This window comes from Lonchura striata, chromosome 4 (genome assembly GCF_050655825.1).
Source record: "Lonchura striata isolate lonStrDom1 chromosome 4, ASM5065582v1, whole genome shotgun sequence".
Taxonomy (NCBI): domain Eukaryota; kingdom Metazoa; phylum Chordata; class Aves; order Passeriformes; family Estrildidae; genus Lonchura; species Lonchura striata.
Genome location: NC_140706.1, coordinates 42,048,913 through 42,072,357, shown reverse-complemented (window position 1 = coordinate 42,072,357; position 23,445 = coordinate 42,048,913). Strand labels below are relative to the sequence as shown.

The following is a 23,445-nucleotide window of genomic DNA, read 5'->3' as shown; positions in this document are numbered from 1 at the left end:
CTGGCACCTGAAGAATCACCAGAGAGCCAGACACAGGACCTTGGGGGAAAGACCTGTATAATGTCCTGCAAACTACCAGCCCCAAGGGACAAGAAATCTGACATCATAAAAATTAATCAGAGAAAATGGATGCAGTAAAAGGCCAAGTTAAATTGCTTTGTGGTTAGAAAGACTGGCTGGCTAATTCTCATTGACAATAAAAATGGCTTCTTCTGCTTTTTACATCTATATTCCTCCCTTGTCTCCTCTTAATTTTTGGTGCTATTCTAGTTGCACTGTGGCAGGAAGATTTAAAGGAGAATAAAGCTGCCAGGTCTGATTTTTCTACCATTATCCTAATGAAGATAGACCTTTACAGTGCAAGTAGCCTTAGGAAGTAAAGATGAATGATCATCTTACTCCAGTGTAGCAAAACAAAGGCCTATTGGAAACACACTGAATGTATCACTTTATCTTTTTAGATTTATAACTGACCATATATAAGATATTATCTTTTTATATCTTTTGAATGTATTGATTTGTCTATCAGTTCACCTGTAAGAACCTTCCATATCCGATCACTTAGTCTCGAAAGGAGTTATCAACTTTCCCTGCTAGACTGCTGAGACAGAATTATTATTCCCATTTTGTCTATGTAGAGAGAAGACTCAGAAGCTGTGCTAGTGACACAAAGGCATGCAAAAATTCTATGGTGGTGTAACTGTGGAGGATTTCTATCTTGCCTGTTTTGCACTAGCTTATACCCTTAACCAGTGAAGAAAATTCAGACATCACATGATGACTTGTACCTATTAGAGGCAGTGATGCAGAAGATGCAGAAGAATCTCAAGAACATCAGTGTTATTTCAGTGCTTGATAAAAGATTTAGGCTTTTACTAACAGCTCGTGTTTTGTGGTCCTCTTTTGAGAAGAGAGCAATTTATTTTCAGCTTACACTAGAGACACGGTAAGATTCTAAGATAGCATAGAAGAAAAAGCTATAACATCAGACCCACACCTGGACAAATACATAGACAAGTGTAGTATATATAGTTGGACATTTTCTATTTTTTCTTTAGCTCATAAATGTGTAGGTCGCTATTATCTCGTAGATTGGAGACCTGGTTTCCTTATCCTTAGATTCACTGTATTCAGCTGCTCCTTTGAAGAGAGTGATGGTAAGGGAGCATACTTAGATACCCTTTCCCCCTTTTAGGCTATCCAACACATCCACTGCTCAGGGCCAGGGCTGCAGATTGAGCTCCACACTGATAACACCGGAGAAACCTGAAAAATACAAGCTCCAGATTTTATGCAGTTCCTATGGAGACCATGATACATCAGGATATTTTTATTATGGATTAAAGATTATATTGACTTTCCCATTATTAATATTTCTGTGTACTCTTATGTCATCTCTGTAAGGGCTATGGAAAGAACATTTCATTCAGACTCGTGAATGGAAAGCATTGATTAATCCCAGCACTTGGAAACAAATAATCCAAGTTAGTAATCTGGACCATTAAAGCAAACTCTGTATTTGCAAAGAAAGCTTAACAGTTCATCTTTTCTTGTTCTCCATATTTCCTTCCTTCCGTCTTGTGACTTAGTTTATAGCTCCTGCAACCGATTTGAAGTTTTGCAGCTGCTGAGATGACTTGGCTTTAGTTTAACAGCAAATGTCATCAACCCAAATCTGGGCTTTGTGTGATCTTTCTTCCATTTCCTATTTCTTTTCAAATTGATTAGTCGCCAGTTTGGGGGATTATCTAAAGCTACCCTAAGACTGGTTCTCCGTGCCAGAGCTCTTCAGCCTGTTTTGTCAGCAGAAAATCCTAAAGAAAAGCTAATGGGCATGCCAGAAACATGTGAAGGGTGGGAGTAGGTTGGAGTGTCCAAGTCTCTCAAGAGGGACTCTTTTGTAGTGCAGGAGGGAGTCAGAGAGAAAGAGGCATCATCTTAATCTTAGTGCAGAAAGCAGCCAGGCTGGACAAGGTGAGGAGGAGACAGTGCAGAGGGGTGAAAAGGGATAACTGAGCTTTTGTGTCAGACTATTTTTGACTGTGTACTCTTCAGGAATGGTGCTTCCTCTAAGTACGTTTTGTGCACACATAGTGTGAAATTGTGCTTTCAGTTACATAGGTCCACCCATACTGTTTGGGGAAGTGGGAAGGAGAGCTGTAGGATCATGCTAACAGCTGTGCTGTTTCCATTCCTGAGCTAAACTCAGCCATACTGCTGGTATTCCTTACCACCAATACCTCGTGCCATTGAGATATGTGTTAAATGTCTAGGTACAAACACAGCCACTGAAGCACTGCAGAAAAAGATTAATACTTGAATACTTGAAATTGAAAAGATAATTTGTAACATGAACTTTCATCACCTATTTAATTTCTTTCTTAGTTCCAGTGCTTGAACTTTTAAAGGGACAGTGGCTGATGCTGAATCACAGAATCCCAGAATGGTTTGGATTGGAAGGGACCTAAAAGATCATCATGTTTCAACACCCTGTCTGTGGTCAAGGACATCATCCACTAGAGCAGGCAACTCAAAGCCCCATCCAACCCAGACGTGAACACTTCTGGGCATGGGGCATCCACAACTTCTCCAGGCAATCCTCTCCTGAAGTTAAAACTTGCTATTTAAATCAGGGTGTGCTTGCAACCTCAAAAGCAGCCCATGCATATGTGCACACATGTTTATACTACAAAACCTGAGGGCCTACCTGTCTTTTTGGTCACTGACTGTCTATGTTGAAAACAGGAATGCTTCATGAGAGGAACCAGCAGGATCCTTTTCATCTCTTGCCTATGAATTATCCATAGCACAGCAACTGCACTTCCCATCAATGGCATTTTCTGAATCTTTATAGTTCTATAACATTGGCAAGCTTTAGATGCAAAATTAACAGTCAACATCAACAAAGCAAAATGTATTTACCCAGCTGCTGAGAATATTTTCCTGATAATAGAGCTGTGAGCTATGAAAGCCATTTCATGACAAAATACAGCTGGGAACTGCATTTTGTCTTGTATCAAAACATTTTTTTATGTGTAGATGAATAATGGAAACCAGATAAGAGACTGATCACATGCTGATCTTTTTATGCAATGTTTCAAAGTTGAAATGTTTCATAAAAACTCTTCTTGCTAATGATGTGAGATCCATTTACATTACAGCAAATTGATAAATGGATTGTTCAGTGCTTTCCTTAGATGTGATTGCCTCTTTTTCTCTTCTTCTGTGTTTTTTTTCCCAGACAACTATTTACCTCATAATCCACGTTAAATATATCAACTATATATCCAGATCATCTAGGGAAACAGATAATTTCTGCATGCAACTCAGCCATTGCTAATAGGAAGCACAGTTCACACTGACAGATGTGGATGGCTTACTGCACAGGAGTACCTGGTAGGATTTTCTCTAGGATTGCCTTCTTAGTTTTGGTTCTCATTTTCTCCTTAAAATCACAAAGGGATCCCTGGAAATCAGTGGGAATATACCAAAACCAATCCATATTCTTCTTGTTCTAATTTGTGTGACCTGCTACTGAAAGAATGCTCTTAAATAAAAATCCTGGGTTTTTTGATCTTTTTTAATGCAATCCAGTTAGTGTTCAGCTCACTGGGGAAGAAAAAGAAAGGGGGGGAATATCTCCAGCAATACAGTGTCCATTATACATGCTTAAGGAAACTGGATTCAGTGCCAAAGCAGGCAGTGGCTTTCCTATGTGCTAATCCACGCACTCAGGATATTCGGTGATTCGGTGGATATTCACAGTGTGCTATTCACTCGATGTTCACTGGTGGCCTAATTCTGCTCCACTCCTATTAGCAGCAGGACTATAATGATCTGTGAAGGAGCAATGCTGAGGGTTTTACTAATTCTTTACTACTGCATTATCTCAGTGAGAGCACTCTTCTGGTATTGAGCTGCTGTCTTTTATCTGTGCCTTAGTGCTGTGTAATGAATGGTTTTAGCCAGGTCGGGATTTAGCACAGCAAAGTTGTTAAGTGAGCGCAGAAAGGTGCTAAGTGAGCCTCCACAAAGGAGTCAAGCGGGGCCCTTGCACAATTCAGCGCCTCCTCTGCCTGCTATTGGAGCTGCCTTTAATCTTACCTAATACGGGTAAAAACACTGATGGAATCTGGGCTGCGGAGACTTCCCTGCGTGTTGTACAAATCCTGTTCATAAAACTACATATGTATTTACAGCTGACCTCTGTTAAAGGAGAAGCTGGCTGTCTGGAGAACGCTACTCTGTGCTGTAGTCAAATGAAACACATAGGAAAAAGAAAAATCCAGAAAAGTACTTAAAGCTCCAAATCAGTGGAGTAAAGCACCTGAGTACAATTGCAAGTGGGAGAATGGGATGGTTGTGCTTTTTTTTTTTTTTTTTTTTATTTGAACTCGGACTGAATGTATTCGTTTGAATAAAGCTGGAGTAATCCTACAATGCCTTGTAATGAGAGTTCTCACTGAAAGTTATAATGTCACCCTACTTAATCTGAAGAGATAATAGACAAGTAGAAAGAAACAAAGCTAAACAACAAAACAGAGTGCAAATTAGATGTGAGCTCCCAGTTTTCAAAGTGGGGGAAAGAAAAACTGGTCCCGATTTTATTCTCAGGTGGTGCCTTTCTCTCCTCATACTAATAGTGCTGGTGTCATTATAGAGGATTTCACTTGTTCAAAGCATTGCCATTAACAAGTGATTCTTACAAACCCCCAAGTGAAGTAGCAGCAAGTAAATAGTACCTGCCTTTTAAATAAAAGAAAATGAAATTTGCACAGAGTCCTGTGATGAATATTTAAATATAAACAGTACTTAACCTTAGAAACACTCTCCATAGAGATTGAATGTTTCTTTGTTGTTGTAGTGGAGTTTTTTCTTTCATTTCTACCTGAACATGCTTACTGCTGGCCAGCAGAAAAAAAAAAAATTGGTGTGACACCCATTTTTCCAAGTGGATGAACCGTACAAGCTACTGATCACTGTGATTGTTGAAACTAATTTTTCAAAGTGAATGTTCAAACAGCCTGGCTTGCAAATGTGGAAGTGACTGAACCACTTCTATGCTACAGGTTCTTGGGTGTGCATTGGGTCTATAGGCTTTTGTCATAGCTTCTGTTCATGGAAATTTTAGTGTTGCCTTCTGGAGAAGTTTCTCTTTGGAAGATTATTTGCATGTTTTCCCTCTGCCTTTCTTTCACTGTCTCACACACACACACACACACATATACATAATAATTTGTGTAGCTGTATATTATTTTTTGTAAGATTCCTATGTCTATAGGCTACCAAATGCCCATTATATTTACTGATGTAAGATACAGGATACAATGCATACACCAGCCTCTGTAATAGAAATTATATTTGCAGCACTGCTATACTACTGTATCATGCTGCATGCACTGTTTTTGCACAGATACTATGAGTGGTATTTGCAGTATTACATATTGAGCTAATTCTCTCATTCAAATACTTCTGTGGGTAGTGATCTAGTCCCTTGGCTATGAATTCTTGTGAAATGGACTTTTTTTTTAATGACATCTTCTTATCCTAAGATAAACAACTATTACATTTGATATCATTTTGCTGTAACAGAAGAGTCTACACTAACAGACCAATAGCTGTTAATTTGTGAGATGTGAGAATTCAGCAGTGTGAAGCTTGATTTATTTGCTAGCCCAGTGCTATGTTCTATAATTAACTTTGGCTTCCTTTCACATGGGACTTAAAAACATAGTATGCTCCTTGGGGAATCATCCAAGTGTGTCAGATTTAATACTTAAGTCCCTTTTAATTTAATTTTTCTTCTACACTCTTTATTACTTAACATCTCTCACTTAGAAAGATTTGCCAAGGTAAAATACATTTTTGAAAGGTAGAGATGTGTACTTAGAAACCAAGTTTCAGATATCCAGATTCTTTCTCCTTTCTTTTTATGAAGTGAGAAAAGATACAATGATGTGCTAAAGGTTCTTGTGATGTTTGTGGTCTCTAAAGTTATAAGGAAGTGATGACAAAATGTACAGCCTGTTAAGGACTGGTGGAATATACATGGAATTCAAAGGCTGCAGGTTTTGGCAGATATAAGTGCTGTCTTAGGCTGAGGATAGTCAAGTCTAAATTATGTGGACCCTGCCGTCCTTAATGTTTTACCAAATGCTTAGGTAAGCATTCTGTAAGAATCTAGGATAAAGTCTTTGAACAAAGTATAATACTTTTTTAGGTTAGAGATGGTAATCAGATTGAGAAAGGAACTAAATTGTAAAATCTTGGTCCTGCACATGAAAGGGGCCACTTAGGTTTACACAATTGCTATAAAAACATACCCAGGGGCTAAGCAAACATTCCTTTCTTCATTAACCGTGACAACAGGGTGTCTCCCAAGTTACCCCCCCGACAGCAGAGATCCCGGTTACTAGCGAAAGCCTCTTAAGTATTTGTTCTGAGAGATTTAGAAAATACTTTCTTATAAAACGAAACATTTTGGAGCTAGTTAGCACATAAAACAAAATGGAGAAGTTATTTAATTAATTTCTCAAATACCCTGTAATTAAAGGAATATTGGGGCAAGTACATTTTTGCTGCTATCACATTATTGGTAATTGTCTAGAGTCCATAAGGAAACTAAGTTTATGGAAGTAATAATTGCTTCAGTGTTTTTTGTTCCAAACTGAAATGATGGACCAGCACTGCTTTTCCACCAGACGACGAGGTGCAGCTAATGCACCAAAATTTTACCTGTATTAAATAATAACACTGTTTTTACAAATCAACAAGGTCCAAAATGTCCAAATCTGCCAAAGTCTTACTGCCTTTCGGCAAATTAAGTATCTGCCCCTACACCACAGGATATCAGAACGTATTACTGAGATCATGTGAGCTTAAGAACTGATCACTTGCCATTACAGACAGATGTTTCCACTGTTGCCCTCTTCTTCCATGCAGGGTTTTAGGTCTTTCAACCAGCAATGTGCTTCCTTTTTTTCTTTTTAAGCTTGGCTTTTCTCCCAGGAAATGAACTTCAGAGAGATTAAAGACCTCATGCCTTTATAGAATTAATCAGACCCATTTGATTAGATGCTGCTGCCTTTCCTAATTCATTACAAGTTTTTAATTTGTATTTTGTTTTAGAAATCAAATCCATCAACACACTTTACATCTCTTTTATTAATGATACACACACACATACACAATAACACTACTCAAATCTTAAACATGAATTTTTGTTAATTGACTTTCTGTCTACCCGTCACACAAGATTGCTGTGCAGTATATTCATAACTTGTATTCCTTTGCAGAATGGCCTTCTTTAGAAATACACACAGGGATTGGAAGAAAGGAATACATTATTCTTTAAACATATCCTCAGAGACAAAACAACTGTCTTTCTGGATTTAGAGTGTGAGGAATGGAAACACTTATTCCACCTCTTTAACAATAAAAAGTTTGTTTAGTTCCATTCTATTTATACTTGCAGAACTTAATATTGGATCATGGTCTGATTTTCCATTTTGGTCTTTATCATGGATTTATGTGGGTAACAAGGGACTACAGACATAACTTGTGATCCATGTACTCCTGTGATTTTAATATTTCACTAGTTTAACACTTTTCACCACTATCCATGTAATTTATTACTGTTGAGGTAATAAAATTTTATGATTATCCATTTCTATATCAAAGGTCCATGTACTTCAACATCCCATGTCAGCACCAAAAGAACATGGTGAGCCTATAGTGGTATTTCTGTGGACAGTTTTCTCACCATGTAGCTGTGTGTTGCTGAGAAGGTTCCTGAGTTATGAGTAACAGCTTTCTATTTATATTTAATAGCCCTCAGTGGATTCTTGTGCTAATGATCTGTGTGTGGTGTGACTCTTGGCCTGCAACTCCACCCCAGTCTTTTGGATGTTTCTGTATACACTGAGTCCACTTACACTAGGAAGGGAGCAAGTCACTGTGGAAGTTTAAGAAAACAGAAACACTTCTTGCTGACTACCCAAAGAAAACTAGGGAAAGTTTAGCCCTTAAAATTATTATTAAATCACTGTGATTTAAGCACATTTCCCATTAATTCTCTGCTACCTCTGGAAGATCATTTTACTATTTCAATATTAAAAATGCATAGCTGAATTTCAGCAGCTATATAGGAAAGTAGTTGCAAACACAAAGAACAGATCCCAAATAGGACTAAAAACTCAGGACGCAAAAATCAATACCTGTCCTTTTCAAATAGTTTTGAAAATTTTGCTGTAAAGGGTTTTTATTTCAATGTGACTACACACAGAAGTGAAATGGAAGACACATAAATGAGCATGAGAAACAGAAATGAGGTTTTTCCAGACATAAATTCCTCTACTTACTCCAAATATAGACAATTCCATTTTATCTTCCTCTGTTGTGATCTATCCTTACATATTTTGCTTTAATCCAAGAATTATACCATCTAAACCTTCTCACATGGAATGCAGTGAGGCAAGCTGTAATGGCAATGAGATCCTTACTGAGCATTTTTGATCCCTGCTCAGATGCAAATCACTAAACCATGCTTGTAACAAATGCTGATATTTTATTTTCAGCCACTGGCAACTTGTACTTTTAGTTTGTGGGCTTTGTTTTTGGTTTTGTGGGTTTGTTGGTTTGGTTTTTTGTTCATTGTAAGCATGCAAATATTTTGTCTACTCTGAACACTAAAGAGTTAAAGACTCATGACTCAGCTTTGCTGTCTCATTCATTCTGGTGAAACAACCTTTGAAACTTCCAGTGAAGGAGAAGCTCCTCATCCTACCTTAAGTCCTCTTCTAAGAGCTAAATGCTATCACTTAGAGGCACCAGTCACCAGGCTGCTTTTCATCAATTTGCAATTAAGCAATAGAAATCAGTAAGGTGTTGCTGTCCCAGCCTGAGAGCAGCTAGGGAAGGCTATTGCTTCCTCCAGCTGCTTCTGGAAAGCCCACCTGCTGCACTGGAATTCTCCCAGGAGTTATTCCTCTACCTCGGAGGCACTGCAGGGAGGAAAATGTTGTGTTGCACTCAGTCTCAAACTGTGTCTCCTCCTCCTGTCCATCTGTGCTGGGGACCTGCAGCAAACCTGCAGAGCCTTTTTCCTCGATGTGCAGCAAACAATTGCATAAATGATAAGGCAGGAATCCCTTTGTGGCCTAATCTGTTAATAAGAGTCCTTAATTGTCGGGCTACTGATTAATTAATTGGGAGTGACCTGGCATAGCAGAATTCAGTCTGCAGCTGAGATTTTATAGCAAAGATTCTGCTTGATGAAATCAGAGTAATGTCTCTTATGATTTACAAAGCATCCATTCTCTCAGTTAATAAAGTACACATAAACTGAGGATATAATTCCAAATATAAAATTGTTTCTGTATTATCATCTTTAAAATGCTATATTAGAAAGTTTTTCATGTTAGCTGTTTCACCAGTAATTATCCTGGGTCATTTATGCACTTCTTTATTAGCTGATATGTTTTACTGTAATTCCCTAATTTCTAGAGTTCCATCTTTCTTGTGAGCTAAACACAAAATACAGCTCCAATCAACACTGGTATCAGGCTGCTATTGCTATTGTGATGCTACATTTGCACAGAAAATATCTCAATTTGTTTTTATTTTCATCCTACTCCCAGATTTTAGTTTCATTTTACTCCTGAAATTCTGGCATGTCTCTAGGATTTTTCAAGAACACGGCGCCTGAAAGCTCAGTGCTAAGAGTCCTAGACATTGCCCTTGTGTTTACACAAAGCTTTTAAGCCTTGTCTTGTATTAGTCAATGCTTTTGTTAAGCTGCTTGGCCTTTTCCATATTGAAGTCCTCTTGAACACATTCAGCAGTCAAACTTTGGGGGTTTTTAAGTGTTAACAGTTGGGGACTAATATTAAATAGAATCCCTCCTCTGTGAGAAAGTATAATGGTTAATCAATCTTAACAAAGGTGATGAAGGTTAGCTGAAAGAATCATTGAAGTAAACTCTCTTGTGTGCTTTAAAAGGTATTTGGAAGAGTGTTTAGTAATTGATATAGTTTTAAAGTATCAAAGGATGATCATGATTGCGGTCTATTTTTTATTTCAATCTGATCTAACATCAACCTGGCCTTACTTGGATGCTGGATCCTTTTTTGAGCACCTGTTTGGACTATATAGCTTCTGGTAGTCCCTTCTAATCTTAATATTGCATTATATTATCCATTTTGATTTTGCATAAATATGATATGCATTAATTGCATTAAGGCTATTTGTGATGTAGAGTAGTCTGAGCTCAAAGTTGAAGACAGAAGCAAGTATTATTACTACAACAAAAGATGACTCCTTTTGCTCCACTAAATCTTTTTTTCTGCTAAAAATTATGGCCATTTCTATTATCTGTTCACTTTGAAGGTTATCCCATGAATGTGAGCAGAAAATCTGTGGAAGAAATGAACACTGACATGAGCAAGGATGACAGAGCAATGTGGCCTGACAGATTTTTGCAGTTGTCTTTGTTTTATGGGTAAGTATGTACAAACCAACTCTGTTTTCTACATGTGTGGCCATTATTTGATTTTTTTTTAAATCAGAAAAAATCAGATTGTAGATGGTTAGCAAAAGATTCATATTGAATGCTCACTGTTCATACTATGTGAGGAGTCAGTCAAATAAGAGGGGGCAGGTTCTGCTCCCCAGAAGAATGCATCTTTATTTTCTCTGTACTGAGATTACTGGTTACTATTTGATCTATTTAACCAGCTCCTTAGACATTCTGAGAAGGCATTTTCTAGAAAATATTATCAACACTTCTATGTATATTTAGGCTCAGCCCCATGAGCTCAACATCTGCAACTCTTTGCAGTAAAAGTCTTTAATACCATTGTCCTCCAGAAGCATACACAATTTATGTCATGACTGCAATGGGTGTCTGTACTTTAATCTTCTTGTTGGGTTTATGGTTCACATAGAATAAGTAATAGACAAATATAACCATGTCAGACATGAACAGTTTATGAGAAACACAAAACCTTTAAGGACATTGCACTCACTTGAGAGAACATCATAAAAGAAAAAAAAAAAATCTAGTATATAGAATAGTGTTAATAGAATTGCAAACAGAAATGTTTAAAGCATGTTTAAGTGCCAGTTTCCAAGATCTGTTTATATAAACATTACTCATGCCTTTTTATGTCTGGTATTTCACTTGAATCTTCTTTATAGATTTTGTTGTTTGCTACAGATTACACTAAAAAGGCACTGAGAGTCAAAGTTTTAAAAAGTTCCTCATCTCCTTTTCTCTCCTTATAACATTTTGCATGTAATATGATTGGGAAGTTTGATGTTGTCTTTGTAGCTGAACTGAGAGACACTCCTGTTTTTTCCCAAGGCCCTTATTTTCAGAGCCCTGCTACAATTTTATTTGACTGGTATTTTTTTTTTGTTGTTTTCTGAGGGTACTATTTATGATTCTCCTTTTAATGGAGAAAATGAAAGAGTAAAGAGGTGACTTTCTGAGTACAGAAGTAATATGTAATCTCTCCTCCAAAAGTTAAGGATTAGTCAAATTCATGAACTGTGAATGAGCCTATGTGCCTTTGTAGGTTTTGGAGGGAAGAGGAAAATTTCAGTGAGAGGACCAGGGCTGGAGGTGACAAAATAAGAGTGCAGAAAGGATACATGCTCAGTAGGAAAAGCATGAAAATGCTCTTTGCTCCCATGCTCTACATATGAAAGAAACATAATGAAAGCTCAGATGATCACCTCAATGGACAAATCACATGCTGTGATATTTAGTTTTTGAATGCTCAGCTACTGATGGATATGCTTGTTAATATTTTTAGAGTGTATCTGAGAGCCATATGTGAAACATACAATCCAAGGAAACATAAAATAATTTTTGGCTGAGCTCATTTTGATGTATACACAAAATACTAAATCTTAGTTACTTGCATTAAAAAATAGACTATGTGCTTGATTCTTAAAAGTTGCATGATAAATTAAATAGCATTATCTGATTTGTAATAGCTCCTTGATCTATGACAGGTGGCATTAGTGTACAGATGCTTTGGCTTTTTTTTTTTTTAGATTGGGTTTTTGTCCTGAAAGTTTTCTGTGGGAATTTTGCAAAAAATTACAGAGAATAGAGAAAAAAATCAATTTATTTTCAATAAAAAATTTGGAGCACAGGTATGTAATGACAAGTTTCATGGCAAAAGTATCTGTTTCAGAGCATCTGTATCAGTTTAAGTGAAGATGGACCAGCTGGAAAAAATTAAATCAGCATGAATCATACATCCAAAAGGTCACTGATCTAAAAATACACATCTGAATAAAAAGATAAAAAAGTGTGTATGCAATCTAAAATTGTCAAGTAAAAATTATAATCCTTCTAAACATTCTAAACTTAGGACATTAATTAATTTGAAAGTAATTTGGGAAGAGGCAAAAAGCTACCCTGTGATGTCATTTTCATTATATGGAACACAGCTAAGGAGATAAAAGAAGATCATGCAGGGCCCAGGAGAAGATTAAGCCTCTTTATCTCTCTGTGGGAGGGGGGAGAGCATAAATACAGGTAGTATTTCGTGTCAGAGAAGACGCAGGAACTCAGAATAACTGAGTTTTAATGTGCACTTCTATCACTGAAGTGCACTGAAGCATAACAGGAAATGCACACAGGTGCCGAGGATCATTAAGTCATCCCAGTCAATCAAAACTAGAAAGTTAACAAGTAAAAGCAAGTCCCTCTTAATAAAGTTCCAAATACAAATTTTGGAAGGAGGAGGAAGAAACAAAGTTCTGGTGGATGCTGTACCTTCTTGCCACTACTTAGCAATGAGGGAAAAAGAAAGCATAAGTGTATGGTAGGAAAGAAAATTCTGTTCAGGTACTTTTGAAGTTAAAGCCTTATTAGCAAAGCCTAGAGACATTACAAAAGGAGATTGTACAGCATTTTGTCAAAAGTGGGTTGTATGTATGTGCATACCAGAAATCTCAAAGAGACAATAATTTACCTTTCTTTTTCCTGTGGTAAAATCTCATTACAACATCAAGGACCAGCGGAAGCAAAGACTGAGATGCCACTTGCTGGCTGAACAAAGATTGGAGCCAGGGCTCACTGGGAAATAACACATGCATTTTCCCATAGAACTTTTCCTAGAAAATATGGTTGTTGTTTAATTTTATCAGTAAACAACCCCTGATTTCCTTAGCCATCCAATTACAGCAAAAAGGGCAGATGTAACAGTAAGCTGTTGTCAATAATATGCCATTACATGCAATGGAGTATGACTGATTTGTAGTAATACCTTTAGCAGGCCCAGAATATTTACAGAAAGGTTTAATAATTTTTCTACTGCCTGCCAGTTGCCTTGGGTCTGTTTTGAAATCTCATGTACATGCATCTCCCTCTCTCTACCTCTTCTTTCTTTGCATCTCATAATATCACATCGTGGGGGCACCTTCTGTGTAATACCACTTCTTAATTGCAAAAGTCCTTAATGGGTTTAATGAATTTCTCTTATTTCTTGGAGTGTAGATTTCTGCTTGATATCAGGGTTCCTTCTTCTTCTGATAAGTTGATTGACTTCATTATTTTGTTTGTGCTTGTTTTTAGTTTTTTTCAGAGAAAGGTAGTAGGGCACATAGAAGGAGGAACTATTGCCATAAAAACTCTTTGGGATGATAGAGATTAAGGGGCTTTCCACCACTTTCTAAAGATGGATAAATTCCAAGTTAATTTCATTTCCCTTGGCAGTCCTTTTCACTGCCTCATCTCCTTGACTCTGGGCTATCAACACAGTTGTAAATCTGAGATTAGACCGGGTGGTGAATCACTGCACCAGCAAGCAGGAAGCAAAATAGAAGGTCAAGCAGAGGACAGTGGCTTTACGAAGAAGGAAGATAGTGATGGAGTACACCAGAAAATTGAATGGAGGAACTACAGAAGAGAAGTTGAAAATAACATTTTGAGGCTATCAAAGGCTCAATTTAGCACCTCCTTCAGTGAGGTTGTGATAGACATGTACATATCTGGTGAAGACTGAGAAGATACATTCAGATTAATTAGGATTGAGTGATAATTATATGTAAGGGATGTTTGCCCTGTCAATTAATCCATGAGAATGAAACAGTGTTTTAAGAAATAAAGCAAATGATCCTAATTTTGTACAAGCATATGTATTATTGTTTCTGTTTGTTGATACAGCTATCATTGGCAGGATTCCTCCCTCAAGTGACTTTCTGAACAACATTCCCAAACTGGCACATTTTGTTGTGGGCACTATAATGTAAAACAAATAAAATGTTGATTTCCTAATTGTTTAGAGTATTTATGGCATAGTTTCTGGAAGACCAGTGTGATGTATTTCTAGTTTTCTAAAAAAGTAAACACTTGTATTATTTGTGTCTTTATAAAACAAAATGTCTTTCCAATACAAAGCACAGCTTTAGATTATCACAGTCATGGTCTGCAGCACAGTAAACAATTCCTTTTTCTGCTTTTACTTTTGGGCATTGATTTTTTCAGTAATTTTTATAGCAATTTCTCAAATTTAGCTTGCACTGTAAAGGTTTTGTCCAAAGTTCTTGCTGATTAAACCAGTTTTCTGTCTCCAAAACAAAACTGCTCCTGCAAATTACAAAATTATTCATTCAACTATGACAAGAAACAACAACACTTTCAGCTAAAGATGTTAAATTAAGAAATACAAAGGATTATCTAGTGCCTCTCTCCAAAGCATATCTGCTCTGGCTACCAAAAAAGTTCCGGTCTTGTTTGGATTACCACTGCCAAAAGTGAGAGAGGACATCATTTCAGACTGAAAAGAAGGATGCTGGCAGCACCCAGTAACGATGAACTTATTCAGGAGAGGAAAAGGGACCATTCAGATAACCAGGAGGATTCAAATCAGAGAGATCTGGGCTGGTGCGTCGAATCTATGGCAAGAACCTGCATTCAAGTCATGGGCAGGCTAAGAACAGTTAGCAGCCAGTGCTCATCTCCAGCTACTTCCTTTCAGTAGTCTGGTGCCACTCTCACAGTCCTTTCTCTTCTCACAAACACCTCTCTAGAGACTCTCACGAGTGTCTTCATGTTTGTGATGTCTCAAATTATGGAACAGCCCCAAAGCACATACAACCCTTTTCAAATTTTCACCAAGATAATTTTATTTTTTTTCCGTTGATATTTTATTCAATGTGCATATTTGCATTTTTCAAAGTCAGGGTCCCCTACTAATAGATCTTGATTAGAAAATCAGAAGAAGCAGGGTAGCTTACATTCCCCATGCTTCTCAAGTGTAATTAATAGGAAGTGGGGTACATGAAATGATATCCGAGAGTTCTTGAGTCCAAGAAAAAGCACAAAGGGTTTAATGCACAACATAGCTGAAAAAAGCAGAAGGTAGAAGACAAGTATTAGAAGAATGATGAAAGCTGTAGGAGGTCTAGGAAGTGTGTAACAGGCCTTACATGAGTAAGACAAATAACTACAAGGAAACATACACTGGCCTGTGGGACAAAATAGAGGCTGTGTTGGAAAACACTTCACACACAGTGTTAAGCTGAAGTATTAATATTCAAGTTCATGAGCTCTGAAGGGTATTGCTTCTTGCACACATGGTTTATCACAATTTAACTTCACTTTCAAATTATGAACAAGCTAATGAGTATGACATTCCTGATTTTACATATTTACAGGCTCTTACTATCTTCTCTACTCTGCTTGGGACAGAGTTATGAAGAATCCAAAGCCAAACCAATTATGCAAACAACTGCGCAAGGAAGTGGTGAAATCATCATCTGGAAGTGTTCAAAAGGCCTGTGGATGGGGCACTTGGGGACAAGTGAATATGGTGGTCCTGGATTAATGGTTGGCCTTGATGATCTTAGAGGTTTTTTACAACCTAAACAATTCTATGATTCTAAGACAATGAGGTCCCATATGTTCACAAAACAAGAAATACTGAGCAATTTCTTGCTGTTTCCTTCAGTATAAAATACAATGAGCATCAGATTGAATTATTTAACTCTTCAAAGCAAGCTCATTAATTTGGTTCCTTGGAAACTTCCAAAAAATTTGTAGAACTTCTTACCACAATTTGTTGTGGATAGTAAAATTTTACAGAGATTCAAAAAGCAACAGCACAAATTACTGGAAAAGCAATTAATCAAAGACAATGAAATACAATGTGAAAATCTCTAACTTAGGAAGTCCTGAGGCTGGGAGGATGTTCAGAAGAAGTGCCAGCACTTGCTTGCTCTCCTTTTTTACTCTTCTCTCAGCATCTGTTGCTGACCACTGCCAGAGATTTTGTCTAGGCCAGCATAGCTGTTCTTCTGTCCCTATGTGCTCAGAGGCACAATGTGGTGAGCTGGGCTGGGTTGTGCAACACACTTTTGCCTCTTCTAAAATTATTCAAGTCTCCCTGTTGTACCTCCTGCCACAGTCCTGGCACACCTGACTGACAATCTGGTTCCCATGCTGAGCTTATCCACCCTGATCTCAGCCTTTGGTAACTGTCTTGGACAGACAGAGCCAAAGTTTAGGTATGAAAGAAGAGGGAGGCTGTGCCTCCATATGGATACTGTGAGGATACTGTGCTGTGCCAGAGCAGATGTGCCTATGTAGTAGTGCTGTGGGAGGATTATATTCTCTGTACACTTCCTGGCCTTTCTTGCCCCAAGTGAATCAACATCTGGGCTGAGGGCTGCAAAATGAACAAGCTCCATCTGCTTTCACCAGTGTCTCTGTGCCAGAGGACATTTCAACCTTCATAAAATTTGGGATCACAAATTTGTAGTGCAGTATAATAACATGGCACAATCTTTAACAGTATCTTCCTGCTGCTCTATTGTGCCATGCTGAGCACCAAATGTCTAAAACATCTTGCCCTTTTCATGCCCTGCCATCATCAGCTGCTCCACCTTGTGTCCAGCATGGCTCCACTGGCTACCTTGGGAGTCGAGCCTATGGCAGGGTTTGGATGTGAGCAAGCTCTGCTATGCAATTGATGTCTCTAGGGCCCTATTTCTGGTTGAGCAACTGAACAGAAACATGAAAAGGTATCATGGAAACCTACAATAGAAATGTGAAGGTCAAAGAGTAGGAAAAACATGGTGGGCTAGAAAAAAGGGAATTACGAGAATTTAAACTTGAACTCCTTGTTGACATCTAAGAACACACTTCAGGATGTCCCTGAGGAACTGGGCTTGGCAGTGTGATTAGGGTCAATAGAAAGTGTGTATATCTCATGTTTTTTTGGTTTTTTTTCCAAAATTGACCTTTAAATAGAGGATATTTGGCTCTGGCACAGGCAGTTCAGCAAGTATGCCTCTGTCCTTCCAGTGCAATGTGTACAAGTTGTAATCAGCTCAGAGTTCTGCCAGAAGAACTTTCTGTTGTAGACATGACCTCAGTCTTTTACAGCAAGAAACACAGGCTAATATTTGTGCAACAGAACTATGTGTGCAAAAATCCCTCCTGCAACCATACAGGCATGTGAGACTAAATAACCAGTTAGATGTGATCTGACTGTTCATACAATCCCAAGAACTGTGTATATACAGAAACCATAATCTACTTAGAAAAGGTATAATCATGCTTTCTTGCACATAATATTATGACATTTTTGGAGGAAGCTACATTTACCTTTTTATTTCTATCTTACTTTTCCTCCTAAAGAAAAGGGTAGTTTTTGTCTGCCTTCAATAACACTCTGACCATTTAATAAAAAGGTATCACATGTTCATGCTGCTTTTATTATTTATAAATGTATGATACTATTTCATTATGTAGTTTATTACAAGGCTTTTTGGTTTTCAAACATAATTTCTTCCTGTATTCTGCATTTTGTTAAGCATCTATTATAGGTACTGCCTCATGTACATGGTACAAAGTCTTTTTATCTGATTAAAACAAATTAAAATGGAAAACTGTTTAATCAACATGAGTACTAAATTTAAATGGAGAAAGTGCTTTTTGATCAGAAGAGATATCATGTCCCTCTCTCCTGTGATTAGAAGAAGTGACATGTCTTTGCCACTAGCTGACTTGTGTGTGTCACTTGCGTTGCCAGCAGCAATAGTTTCATGTGCTGATTCTAATGAGTCGCGACATGTATTGTTAATTATTCTGACACAAATTTTTATTGCGGACAGACATTGTACGTAGCACTAATAAAGTACCAGCCAAATACTTTGCTGTATTACTGTTTTCAAAGAAAGTTGTTCCACAGAAAATATATTGAAAAGCAGCTTCCTGTAAGGAATGCAGTTTCAGCTCTATATTAGGACGAGCATGTCATCATAATTATTTTGGGGTAACTTGGGAATGTGCAACAGGGTAACGTACACAGAAATTACACACTGAAAATCCATTTATGAAAACAGAGGACTGGTATCAGAGTGATATAAATACATACCAGACAAATAACTTTGTTTTTTATTACAGAAATCTACAGATGAAGTCAAAATAATGAAGACATGCATTTGAGAAACTGAGGGAGCAGTTAAAGCAGGCAGTAGGAGACCTTCAGTCTGCTGGTGTATGATCAAACAACTTTAATCAGCAGCCCATCTCCTTTGGCATGTAGAACTGAAATCCACTTAAAAAAAAAAAAAAAACAACCTGAAAAAATACCATCAGCAAGGTTATTTAGGGAATTCAGTGTAAAATGATAGCTTTTCATTTTCTGAAAAGAACATACTGTGTCTTAAGAGCATGTTGCATCTCACTTTCTTTCTACAATCTTTTAGAATGATGCTGGGAGCTGATTTTCCTGACTGGAATAATTTTTTCTTGAAAGTCAAAAGTCACTGCTTTTATCATGCTTTCAGTATTCTTGCTTGGTACCATACAAAATGTGGCTGCCCTGGATAGCTAAAAGCAGAATGGAAGGCAAGAACATTTTCCTTTTATGTTAGCTGTAACGTCGGGGAATACCCTCTCCAACATATACTGCAGCCTCATGGGTAGGCAGTGTACATCTCTGGAGAAAAAAGAAAATAATTTAATAGAAAGAAAAGTAGTCTTTATAAAAAACAAATACCCTGTGCTTTGTTTCTGTAAACCTAGAAATAAATTATCTGAATTTCAGTCTTGGGTTACATTCCTCTGTGCCTGTGGAGGCACAGAAGGATAGTCTGGCTTTATCCAACCTCCAATTTTGGTATAATTGCTGCTGTTTCTCACAGCTGCTCCATTTGATTTCTGTACTTTAAAGGGTTTCTTTTGCTGTCCTGTGCAATAACATGGAATTACAGCCTCACTGAAAACATTTAGTAAGGAAAGATGCTATGACTATAAATCCCAACAATCAGATTTCTGCACACATGGTTATTTAGCTTTGCATATCTTCTTTAGACCCAGAATCAGCCCTTCCCTGAGATACTATTCATGTCACAGAGAGCTAATGCATAAATAATAGATTCAAAAGAAAAGTATAAATAACTCTCCTCCCTAAGCAGACATACAAATAAACACAAACCCTAGCTGGAATATGCCTAAATAAAAATCTCTTTTCTAAATCCTTTTAGAAATCCTTTAAATACACCAGTTATTTGCAAGACATGCTTTTCTTAGGGATGCATGAGTTCGTAAGTCAGCTGCTGGTATGAGATGGAAACAGAGGTACTTCTTTTTTTCTTATTATTTGCATACTGCAGTTCATAATATTTTAAAGAAACACAATGAATACTTGCAATATGGAAATTAACATGACACAACTAATTCCAGCAATGCAGGAACATCTTCTTGCTCCTTATAGTTATTGGTGATTTTATTCTCCCTTAAACATTTTTACATCAAATTAGTGGAAACACCAGTATATATTTAATCTGAGAGTTTGCTAAAGGTATTCAAGGCTATAACTTACAGCTACAGTCTGATAATTTAGAAAATATCAATTTCATAATGGAAAAAAAATCTTATTTTTTAAAATGTTGTGCCAAAATCCATTTGAAGGAAGAGGGGAGGGCCCCAAAGCCATGTAACCAAGAGATGAGTAGGGTAGTCAACAGAGAAATGACACAGCGTCAAACCGCTCCTCTGCCTGACATAAATAAATAATTTGAACTTCACAAAAATTCATAGAAACATGAGCTCAGTCGCAGGACTAGAATATGTTCTTGTCAAAATTTGAACCTGAGTTTCAGGAAGTGGATTCACTGTACAAGTGAATTTTTTATCTGACCAATAGGTATCTGTAAAATGCTTTGAGGCTTCTGGAATGGGTGTTTGGTTTAAGTTGGGTTGGGTTTGGTTTGATTTTCCTTTGTGGTTTTTTTGGTCTGTTTTTAAAGAGTCTTTAGATTATTTAAAACCTAAGTAGTATCCCTTGGCTTGACTTTTGTTTTTGTTGCTCTTCGGTTTATAGCATTAGACAAAACGAATCAGGTTATTTCTCACAGCTTTCTACCTCTTGATAAAGGTCAGTGTTTAGCTATTGAAAATGTTGGAAAGAAGATACATGTGGCATTTTGGGGTATTGATCTGTTTATAATGTATCATTGTGGCCTCCAGTGCTTTAATTTCCTTAATAGCCTATTTTTAAGGCTGCTGTCAAGGTAGGAAAGAATGTTTCCTGAGTTTTATGTCCTTACCTTCTGCCTACATTTTAACACCTGACAAAATCTTTTTATCTTTGGATTTGGGCTTTCTGTATTCAGGAGTAGTTAGTTGGTCTGTAGCCTTTTACACTTCATCTCTTGTGCCTCAAAGAATTTAGCACCATATCAGCTATGTTGCTATCCAGTAAACACTTGCTGTGGAGAGATGAGATGCTGAAAATAATGTAAAAATTAAATATTCATTGACTTGAAGGTTAATTAGACTAGGAGTGCGTGTGTGTAGGTGGAGTATGGTTTCCAGCTCTATAGTAAGTAGGTTTTCAAATTATATAAGTGACAGGCTGATTTCAGAGCTATCATTTCATCTGACCGAGAATGGAAATGAAAATGAATATACCAAAGGAAAAAGTTCTTGTGAAAATATATTGTCTCACTTATGCTAATAGAGAAAATCTGTACAATCCAGATAACAATGGGGTTAATCCATATTAACATGTTATAACTGGGATCAGGGTGAGGGTTCTACTAATTTGGTCCTTAGCACCTGCATTTGCAATTTCTAAATACCTGGGATGAAAGGTTGAATTTTTTGGTTGTGTAACTTCCATGGTAAAGCTGAGAGTGCTGGCAGTAAGAAAGCATCCAAAAGTTACTCATATTGCCTCCATTTGAAATTTGCTCTGTAGAGCAGAAAGGTGCTTCTGTGGGAAATGTAGAACAATATTCTGAACACGAGTTAAAAATGAAAAACTTCTGAGAGTTTTGCAATACATGGAGATTCCAGACACAGGAATGGGAGTGGAATAGAAAAAGAAATAATCCAAACACAGTACCATGTGTTGGCAGATGGATAAAAAGAGGGGCTTCCAAGACAAAAACATCTGAAAGCCCAGAGATCTAAAAGAACTAAGTAAACTTTTAAATTTTTGGTCTCAGTTCTGCAGAAGACACTAGCAACTTTAGAAATGAGGATACAGTTATCAGCTTTTTCAGCCTCTTCTCGGGACAATTCATAGTTGTTTTTAGTTACATCACTGCTGTTGGTCTAAAGAATTAGGAATTTTTTCCCATTCCTCTGCACTAGTTTTTAGCATATTTACAAAATGTGGTCAGAGAGAAGATTAAAAATAGATCTTATAATACTGAAATGTACTCATTAATTTCAGTTTGGAGCTCCCACTTTTGTTCACTGTTCTATCTAGGAGAGAATTTGATTTCTTTTAAAAGAGCATTGCATTTTATAGTCTATGAGATCTTGTGTTAATCTCAGAGGCTTGTATTTTCACCAGTGACACATCTGACACATAGTTCACTCATCATTGGAAGTAATTGCTTACTTTAAAATACTCTTTTCCCCAGTACTTTTAAAGCGCCACTTCTCCCCGGAGCTTGCCTAAGGCTGCTGAATTCCTTCTCTGAGCATTTCCCAGTTTTGTGATGCTTGTGTTAATGGCTGATGTTCTTTCACTCAATAGTTCTCTCATATTTTCCATGCTGAGTGCTCCTATGCATGCATCTGAGGTGCCCTGTAAATAAAATAAATCCTGGCAAAAATTCAGCCGCTTAAAAATTATTTCTCACTCATCATATAAGTTTAGTCTTTGTATTATGTTCCTTCTACAATAAATATTTGAGTTGAACTTAATAAAATCTCATCTTAACTTTCTGCCAAGCTGTTAACAGTGAAGTTTGCTTCTGAAATCTGCCTATGAAGTCTGCCTTCCTCTCAGTGTCTGAATCTGTTTTCTCGTATGCGGACACATGCACAAGCCTTTATCTCTGTGTAGTGATTAAACATGCAGGGCATTCTTTCTTTTTTACAAGTGACTTAGGAAGTTAAAAGGAATTAAAATTACAATTATCAGAGAATTTAAATTAACATGAAGAGCAAATAAGCATCACTTGAACTGGAGAAGGACTCTGCATGCTTTTTTTTACCTCAGTGGTGCTTTCAGGATAAAGTATGACTTCTCCCCATTCCTTTTAACTCTTGTTTTACTTTTCAGTGCAGGAAGGCCCAGCATTAGTTTCAGGACTTAATGTTCCTAGTCTGGAAAAAACAAGAAGAAAGCTGAGTATAGTAGAGAAATTAAGATTGTTCTGAAGGGCAAAAGTCAATACAATCATCAGTTTTAAGGAACTCAGTAATAGACATAAACTACAGGGTTACAAGATAGGCAATGACAGACCAGGGGGTAATAGTGGGTTTAAACTGAAGGATAGTAGGTGTAAATTAGGTTTAAGGAAGAAATTCTTTGCTGTGGGGGTGGTGAGGCACTGGACTAGGTTGCCCAGAGAAGCTGTGGATGCCCCAGAAGAAGTGAGGCTGCTGGCACCTGCACCAAGCTCCATTGCAAGGATTTAATGTTCACTAACAATTGCAATGTCCTGGCACAGCCAGAGGGCAGTTAGTTCTCACTCCAGGGAAGTCCAAGCTATGTCTAGAATTAATATACAAACCTGATGGAATACTAACACATTTATCACTTGCACTTTGAATTAACACTCTAAGTAAGTACAGAATAGTGCATGAAACTCTTTTAAAATGGCAAAGGTAATGGAGGAAAACCATCAGCTTTTGCTGCTTTTGGACAGAGGTACAGCAATTGACAGTGAAGAAAAGTTAAAACTGACACAAAAAAGGACAGCATAAATTGAAGCTTCTATATAGCCCAGTGCTTGTTTTGCTTATAAGAAGTATAAATAAGTGAAATGCAGAGATTAAATGGTGCCCAAGCAAGCAAGAGGACCACAGATCATGCTTTAATGTTGGGGAACAGTGAAGGGAAAATGAAAGGTTCTTATGCTTTTAGCATCTGGTACTTCTGTGTTCTATTTGGATTTTCTAATAACTTTCTCCAGTATTAACAAACACTGTGTATCTGCTTTTTTTTTTTTTTT

The 23,445-nt window shown here is 37.3% G+C and overlaps 1 protein-coding gene and 1 long non-coding RNA gene across 9 annotated transcripts in view; one reads left to right on the top strand and one right to left on the bottom strand.

Annotated features, from left to right (window-relative positions):
• The window catches only part of LOC144246223 (uncharacterized), a 93,380-nt gene that overhangs the window by 3,718 nt on the left and 66,217 nt on the right, over window positions 1–23,445 (top strand). For 4 of the 7 annotated variants that reach the window (XR_014954805.1, XR_014954806.1, XR_014954803.1 and 1 more), the window contains exon 3: window positions 10,387–10,498. Coding sequence is in view for 2 of the 7 variants with exons in the window: in XM_077782920.2 (XP_077639046.1) it covers window positions 10,387–10,498; window positions 13,733–14,021 (401 nt within the window). In the remaining 5 variants the exon portion in view is untranslated. Of the gene's footprint in view, window positions 1–10,386; window positions 22,217–23,445 lie in introns of those variants that run through there. The other 3 variants (XR_013339891.2, XM_077782920.2, XM_077782921.2) reach the window with 3 other exon arrangements.
• The window catches only part of LOC110478224 (uncharacterized), a 49,843-nt gene continuing 46,607 nt past the window's right edge, over window positions 20,210–23,445 (bottom strand). The window contains exons 3-4 of one of the 2 annotated variants that reach the window (XR_014954808.1): window positions 22,483–22,594; window positions 20,210–22,070 (exon numbers count right to left, since the gene is read on the bottom strand). This is a non-coding gene — a long non-coding RNA (uncharacterized LOC110478224). Of the gene's footprint in view, window positions 22,595–23,445 lie in introns of both variants that reach the window. The other variant, XR_002466724.4, reaches the window with a different exon arrangement.